Source organism: Haliotis cracherodii, unplaced genomic scaffold (genome assembly GCF_022045235.1).
Source record: "Haliotis cracherodii isolate W230 unplaced genomic scaffold, xgHalCrac1.p SCAF_13, whole genome shotgun sequence".
Taxonomy (NCBI): Eukaryota; Metazoa; Mollusca; class Gastropoda; order Lepetellida; family Haliotidae; genus Haliotis; species Haliotis cracherodii.
Window position 1 is genome coordinate 35,739,467 of NW_027266268.1, and position 9,057 is coordinate 35,748,523.

Here is a 9,057-nt window from a genome sequence, read left to right on the forward strand (position 1 = left end):
TTTAATTTGTTCTTATTGATTTATTTATGCTGGATACCATCTGGATTTAAAATTTGGGCGTGTTTGACGTTTTCCGAAAGACATTCCAGATAATGACGATTTAGAACGAATGAGCCATATGTCTTATTTTATCTAAAGGTAGCAGTTGGGGAAACGTTTAGTATTAAAGAGACTTATATGACATGTTATTGCTGTATTGCCATAGGTAATGGATCAATCTGACTTACCCCTATGCCAATTAAATCAAATACATAATTCTTTTGTGGACATGTACACATTCATAACTAAACAAATTGAAACTTATTAATAATTCCCCCAGGGCGACCAATGAGCCGGACGAGGATATCCTTGACTTTGGTGATGAGGACATAAACTTCGACCAAGATGCTACGTCTGAGACGCCAACCACCCTGGAAGTGTTTTTTTTTCAGAGCGGAACGGAGTGAACGGCATTCGCTGAAAACGAGATCTTTTTTAATATACATGCATTCGACAGGCACTGGTTGATGCACCATCCTCAACACTTAACTAGTTTCACCCGTCAAACCTGGAGAGTATATACCAAGGGCTGAGCTTACTACGTTCAGCACTGGAGAGACCCGAGAGCCGACCAGATGGCGGACTAGTCCACGCAGTGGGATGTGGCTTACGACAGGGCCCAACTGGAAATTCAGAGGCTCAGACAGAAAGTTGAGCAACACCATCGACGTCTGGCCAAAGCAACTCCCTCATGGCCTACTGCAGCTCTCGGCGATTTCATTCATTCTGGCAGGGAGGCCCTTTCTGTTCTTTACATGGTCAAAAATCGAATCTTCATCGAATAGCTAAACGTGAGATGATAAGCGAATGCATATATCCTGAAACTGCAACACAAGTGAGACAGAGTGTATCGGATGAACACTGGAGTTGTCTCAGAGATTGTATATATTAGACTTGTGACTGAAATGTTTTGTTGCTGTGTATTGTAATTCATGGATATTCCTGTGAAAATGTAAGTATAAATAGTATGTATACTGGTAAGAGTTTTCACTGTGACTAATATGAAATGTATTAGACCTATATTCCTAAATATTATATTGTTGTATAATATCAGTTGTATTAGACCTTTATCCCAAATTTTCAAATTGTTGTTTAACTCGCTGTCGTGTTAAATTTTAAGGGCGGAATATTGTAATGTATAACCTAATTATCAGGTTATCAGACTAATTATTTGTATAAAGAATGAATTGAAATTCACATAAATCTTCTGCTTGTGTGATTTAGTGATGATGTTTTCCATTAGGCATTTCGGTCATGATTTGTCATAGAATTATTGAGTAAACTGTGCTGTTATGTTTGAGTCTGGGAGAGAGATCAATAACCTAAATATACCCCAAAGATTGCGCTTCCAGTCGACAAACATCCCGATTTCCCCTTGAACCGACACAATATATATGTACATTATATATATATTTATATTGTTGGGGGAACGAAGGACAATATCAGCATAATTTATTACAACACTTTATAATAAAGGCACAACAGATATATACTGAACCAAATTAAAAACTTCACAATCCTAACATTTTAACATTTTGACCAGTTATCATTGTGGGCCCTTATTGGGTATTTAAACAGTAATGACCACGTATTGTCTTCAGATAACACCCGTTTTTGTGCAGGTGAATCGATCAAAATCATGTGCACAGCACTATAGTGGCAAAACTTTTTCACGTGCAACTGGTCACGTGGCCGTACGTGTTTTCAGCCATACTTGTTAGCAGTCATTAACAAAAAAGAAACACACAAGAAAACAAAAGTCTTTACGGCCATTTGTCATGCCACGCCTTTCAAATGTGCAACATGAACGTGCCATCGGCATGTTGCAGACGGGAACGTCTGTAGCTGAAGTCGCAAGGACGATGGGTTGTAGTCGACGGACTGTTTATGATTTACAGACGCGTCTACAGCAAACGGGTACCACCGCTGATCGCCCTCGGCCAGGTCGACCACGTGTGACGTCACATGCAGAGGATCGTCAGATTGTCTTACGTCACCTCCGTAACCGATTTTTGACGGCTAAATCAACCAGAAATGAACTGTTTAGGGGTAGACTGAGTGCGCAAACTGTTCGAAACCGTCTGAGGACTGCTCACCTTCAAGCACTGCGGGCCGATTCTGACTCAATTACACAGACGTCAACGTCAATTGTGGGCACAGCGACACTTACGATGGACTTACGAATCAAGTCGTCTTCAGTGATGAATCCCGAATTAATCTCTGATTTGCTGACGTCATGAACGTTACGCCCCAGTTGTGTACAGGTAGTTAACAGATTTCCAGGCGGAAGTGTCATGGTGTGGGGTGCTTTCGCTGGCAATGCACGTTCCAGGCTTCTTGTCATCCGTGGCAACCTCAACGCTGCTGCTTACCGCGACCAGGTACTGGCACCAGAAATTCTGCCTTTTATGGCAGCACATGGACCCGGTTTGATCTTCCAACACGACAATGCCAGACCCCACACAACAATTTTGACAAGGAATTTCCTTCAGAATGCGGGAGTCAACGTCATGGACTGGCCGTCAATGTCTCCCGACCTCAATCCCATCGAAAACGTCTGGGATGCTCTGAGCAGAAGTCTGCGCACTCTCCAGAACCAACCACAGAATTTGCAAGATCTTGGCACCATTTTGCAGCAACAATAGCGTCGTCTTCCCAATCATGTGTTCACAAGCATGACAAGGTCCATGCGGAGGCGTTGTGTGGCAGTTGTCACCGCACATGGTGTCCATACACGCTACTGAACTTGTGTGCCATCAGATTCTCATGCTTTGTACTTATGATTTAAACTGTTGATGTTATTACCGAATACCGTAGGCGCTTGGAACAAATTATGGGCCGGTAAACACCATTCACTATCAGGTAAATTACATTTAGGAATGCTTAAAATGTCCCTCATAACGTTTGAAATCTTCATAACCGTTAACAACACAACATATTATTGAACAGGAGAGTCAGCGTCACAATAGTCACACACATGCCATTGATCACAGAGTGAATAATTACTGAAGGAATCACTGTCAAAACCTCATTTCAAATGCAAATTACACCTAAGGCCTTCCATCCACTAGTCGTGGGATCGGATGTAGAGTCCAGGACGAATGCTGTCTTACACACAAAATACCAACAGGGACACCAGAGCCAGAAGCACAAAGACCCCGAACAATATGTGGTCTGTGCGACGGACCTTTGACACAGACTTCTCTTGCGGACGTTCAGTTCCGTCCGTGTTTACATTGTCGTTTGATGGCTGTAGGCGACTATTGTTGCGGACGTTGAGTGTGGCCATGTTGGTGATGATAGCCAGGCAGCTCTGACAGAGGATGAGGGACAGGTACACAGACAGTCGACACACGTCTCCAGACTTAGGGATTGAGTCATTGACGAAGTTCATAAACACTGCATAGGACACAAATATTGAGATAAGGTAGGACATCTTCTCTCCGGAGTCAGCTGGTAGGAGGAACACACAGGCGTTGAGCAGAGAGAGAAGAGCCATAGGAAAGATGATACTCACTATATAGAACATGCTCTTGCGTTTCAGAAAAAACTCAAATGATACCAAACTTGATATCTGTTCCGTTTGGACGTCTACAACCTTGGCGTGTATGTCAGCCAACTCCCATTCACTGTTGTCAATGAAAAAAGGCGGTAATCTCGTAATAATAGAACCAGTCATATGAACTCCAAGTTTGTAATCATTTGCAGGCATGAACAAGATGCTGCATCGCTGCTGATCAAACGGGTACCGAGTGATGTCTATTTGGCAACTGGTCTTGAGGCTCTCAAGGAACGGAAGTGTTGCGATTCCAGTATTGGAAATCACTGGAGATCGATCTAAAGCCAATGAAACACTCCCGATACCATTAGGAATCGCTATGGCAGGTATCCATACAAACTTCTTAGAGATGACCACTTTCGTAATATTATCATAGTCAGTTTTGTTCCAAGCCAGATTGCGGTCGAACCATGTTATTGAGAAGCCGGCATTGAAGGTGAATGTCTGCTCGGCAGCATTGAGATTGGAGATGGACATTGGCAACATACTTATGTTAACCTGTTTCTGATCAAGGAGTTCAACACTGATGCCAACTTTAGAATCCCCTTGGAGATGTATCTTCAGTTTTTCTAATGGCATTCTCTTAAGGGTGCTTGCGCATGATGATATGGCGAGTAGGTAGAGGGTTTTAGCCAACATGTAAAACATGATTTCAATGTACAGTGTTGATTATCACAATGACTCGTGTTGTCACACAGGTGTTTATCCAGTTAGGCAGTTGCTTAATTTATTATAATGACCTCGTGAATAGGAATATGAGCCAATGCGGATCGGCTAAATGGGCAATCAACAGTGCCAGCAAACATGAGCACATCAATTAGTGAATATTTATGTAAGCGCTTTTATAAACACATACTTATTGATATTTCTCTGTAAAACCTCAGTAATTCTTAATCATCGTTAATGAATTGTTTGGTGACACGTACTGTATGCATATGTGCATCCACCAAATCAGAACAAACAATACAAAATATTTGATCGGTCAGAAACTCAAGAGAATATTTTTTTATGCAGTTTCAGAAAATATCAAGAAAAAAGGGAGTTATTCGCTTGAGAAAAGAGGATTGTTTCAATTTGGAAATCGACACAAAAATGGCAGATGTCAAGCGTAAAATATCCCCTTGAACAACATGTTTTTTGGTTTGGTTTGGTTTGTTGTTTAACGCCGCACTCGGCAATATTCCAGCTCTATGACGGCGGTCTGTAAAATAATCGAGTCTGGACCAGACAATCCAGTGATTGATATCATGGGCATCGATCCACGCAATTATGATCGATGACCTGCATATATATATATATATATATATATATATATATATATATATATATATATATATATATATATATATGAGAGAGAGAGATATTTATCATCCCCAAACACACAAGCGTGATTAATTCTGTGTTTGAAAATCGTTTTCCTTCTCTCACAAACATTACCGAAACGAGTTTTCCTTGAATGCGCGCATTAATATCTATTACGTCACAGTAGCCAATATAGTTCCAACTAAAATCTGTTTCTTATACAGTGGCGAAGCAACATATACGCAAAACAACAATTGTTTTTGCTTGCATTTCGCGGCAATCCATCAGTCTATCCGCTAGAGTAACTGCCTTTGTCAAAGGGAAGCTACTCTAATCCTAGTCTATGATACGTCATGGCCACGTTCAGACGTTGTTGACAGTCGGCCTGTCCTGTCTACTTCCAAGTCAGCTCCCTCTTTGTCACCAACGTCGCCGCCCGACTCACATCCGCGCTGTTTCAAGCTCCACCACACCAGCCACCACACCAGCTCGCCAGCCGACGCCGTGCCTTCCCACGCTTGACCCCCTCTCTTCCCCCCCCCCCCCCCCACCCCAAGCCCAAACTTTACAAAATTATTGTTATTCTTTTATTTTTTTATTACCGACTCCCACCAAGCCAAACCCAAACCCCTTAGATTTATTAGATTAGGTCAGTAAAGTTTATATTTTGGGGGGTTGCACTAATTTATTCAATACGCTTTTTTCCCCCAAAATAGTATAAGTGCTTCCCCGTGTGCGAGATACGCTAAATGTAATTTATTACATGCCTAAAGCGCACGTTAAATCTTCGATGATGATGATGATGACGTATTATGTTTGCTTATTTTAACTCTTTGGCTAATCTTTCTGATCATCGCCAGTGGCCAGAGGGATGGCGTAAATCCTGCTGGGGTACCATGTAGGTAGCAGAAGTACCGTAAGTCCCCATGGTCCCTAGTATGGTGGCCTAACTTTGGTTGCGAGCGATCTATAGCCCGTTTTTATATTGTAACGTCTGTTATAATCTGATTATTTTATTGTTCTAAAACTAGTTTTACAATCATAATCTGTGATATATTGCTAGTTGTTGTACTGTCCTTCGATGACAGGTCTTAATATATTATATAAATACATAAGTTGCTCAAGTCACGATATGGCTGAAATAAAGCCGATGTGACTTTCTTAATGAATATTAACTCACTCACTCACTCACTCACTCACTCACTCACTCACTCACTCACTCACTCACTCACTCACTCACTCACTCACTCACTCACTCACTCACTCACTCACTCACTCACTCACTCACTCACTCACTCACTCAAGCTGTATCACTGAGAGAGTGATTATCTCCCTCACCCGAACAGCGATATTGTGAACTACCTTTGCAATGTATCGTATGTTATTCAGGCAGCCATCAAGAATGGTTCCAGAAGGAGTTTAGGTCAAGCCTGTCACACGCACTCAATCTTTCAACTTCATGAGAACTTAAAAGATTGTATAATCTTACATGGTTAGTGGCTCTAACCTCAAAGGAGGTTGAAGTAGCACTCAATTATTGTCCTCCTGAGAGGATATATAAGACCACACCATTCAAAGTACCCTTATTCATGCCACAGTTTTAAACGTAGTATCTTTGTTATTTTAATTGATGGTTAATTCCGTATCATCCCCAGGACCTGACGGGATGGTGTAAATCCTGCTGGGGAATCGTGCGTTAGTAGAAGTATCGTAAGTCCCCACGGTCCCAAGTGTGGTAGCCTAACTTTGGTAGCTGGTGATTTATAGCCCATTTTATACTGTGTCGTTGAATGATAATGTATTCTTTTAAATATTCTCAACCAGTTTAAATCGAAACTAATATACTCAAGTTATTGTACTGTCCATCGTTTACAGCTTTATATTTAATCTAAATATATTTATTATAACTGATTCGTCACGATATGGCTGAAATATTGCCGATGTGACGATAAATTTCACTCACTCAAAAAAATGGATAATTAGAAAAGACAACTAAGACTGCCAGTTATGTTGTCAGACTATGCGATAATGGTAATAACATATCTCAGTTTTTAAAGTCTTTGATAGGCATTTAGAAGTTGGGTTGGGAGAACATGAATACATGACCCTTTTTATGGATTAATTTTTTGCAACCTCTTTTATGTTTTGTCCCGACGTTTCAGAGCTAATTCTGAAACACAACCTCAAAACACAAATAGAAAGAACAGTAACATGCCAGGCATTACAAAGAACATCTAGGTCTATATGCATGATATAATGAAATATTCACCTGATGAAGGATTTTCTATGGCGACATATGTTTCCAGATACAGCTGCAAAACCAAACGTTTTTTTTAATTACAGTAGTAAGCATAAATATGTCTATGGAAACGTCTTGAAACAATGTATGTTTTAGTGACAGACAATTTCGTGTTTTTTTCAACAGTCTGAAGCAATTAATTGTTTTCAATAACAACCAAGGTTATCTGAAACTTTGTGGAGAGGTGTCCCCCTTCGACAGTAGTTTAACATTTCAAATTCCAACTACAATGTTTAAGAGCCCTGTTCTCATAGTCCGATAAATTAGTAGTAGCAGCAGCATTATTGTTCTGTCGATTTTTGCATCAGAGATAACTCAATTACCACAGGCCCAGTTTTGTCAAGATATGCATGTGAAAGTAGACTTAAGAGCGTGAGTGAGTGAGTTGGGTTTAACGCCGCTTTTAACAGTATTCCTTTTATATCACGGCGCGTCAGTTTAATGTGGGAGGAAAGCCCGAAGTGATGCAGGTCTCAGACGTTTACCACTTCGGTGAAACCCATAATCACGGGTATGATGTTGACAAACCTAGAAACATCATCGGGGAGAACCGGAATTCGAACTTAAGAGTATCAGATGTCACAAAAATTATTTAGGCTACAATTTGAATTTATTCCAACATAATCCATTTTGAAAGATTTGTTTGTTCCTATTCTTTGCAATCGCTCGTACTGATTAGTGTCATTTGGCAAGACTTCTTCTGAAATACACCCTTATTACTGACGCTATATTCCATAATCCTAATATTACAGTTGGCAGATAAAGTTTTTGAATACACAAGGAGATTATATGAACTCGTTTCTATTTAAAAAATTAAAAACCTTTCAGTGTCAAAAAGGGTTCCCAAGTTTATTGTTTCATGGTGATGTCCAAAGGAATTTCGCTAAACAAATGCGATAACCATTTTGATAAAACTCTAGACTGGGAAAAAATATATTTGAAGTCTTATTTAACAACTCGAGATACAATGCCGTAGTGGTTGTATGGTTGTAAAAATACTGATTACACTGACAAAGTCTTTGACTTCATTATGTTATTTTCTAAATATATCATTTATGTATGCAAGGTGAGGATATTTCTCTTTACCTAAACGATTTCAAACGTGAGTAAGTTGTTACAGTAATAAAAATGTATTTGTTGTAATCTAAGTATTCACAGCAAGGTTTCTCCGCAATGGATGTTGTAAAATTGTCTTTTCGAGAACCATTGATCCAATTCTCATGTACTTTAACATGTACAAACCTTTATACATAATGCACTGTGAGGGGTGTATGAGTGCAATGTGAATGTCCTGTGTTAGCCACATCACAATACCATTGTTCGAAAGTAGTTTGTATAAAATAATAAGGTAATGGATGTTCAAGTTTACCCTGGGAAAGGATCTCCATACTTTAACAGGACCTTGTGAATATGAATAGATTTGACAAAAAATATCAAGCAGTTTCTGGAACAAGATGTTTTTCGAAACATCCCGCCGTCATATACATGTAGCTGAAATATTGCTGAGAGTGACATGAAATAATAAACAAACAAGGAAAGAAACAAACATTATTATGTAATTCCAAACTGCAACTATACTGATCGATTAGGACACATGATATTGTGCATTAACTGTCTCTTACAATGAGGAGCGGTCGGGTAGCCTAGTGGTTTAAGCGTTCGCACGTCAGGCCGAAGACCCTGGTTCGAATCCCGACATTGGTACAATGCGTGAAGCCCACTTCTGGTGTCCTCCGCCGTGATCTTGCTCGAATATTGCTAAAAGTGGCGTTAAGCCAAACTCACTCATTTATTCATTCACTCACTCTTACATTGAATCCAGACACATAGCCAAAACGTATATTTAGAGACTGGTGAC

At 40.1% G+C, this 9,057-nt stretch overlaps 1 protein-coding gene across 1 annotated transcript; it reads right to left on the bottom strand.

The window, feature by feature from the left end:
• Nucleotides 1-3,148: 3,148 nt before the first annotated feature.
• Nucleotides 3,149-4,177, bottom strand: LOC139458662 (neuronal acetylcholine receptor subunit beta-4-like). The gene has a single exon (XM_071240077.1). It carries the CDS (start codon nucleotides 4,175-4,177, stop codon nucleotides 3,149-3,151), a length of 1,029 nt encoding a protein of 342 aa, XP_071096178.1.
• Nucleotides 4,178-9,057: the final 4,880 nt, after the last annotated feature.

Coding starts and splice junctions, on each gene's coding strand:
- LOC139458662 (XM_071240077.1), bottom strand. CDS start 4,177: ATGCCATTAGAAAAACTGAAGATACATCTCCAAGGGGATTCTAAAGTT.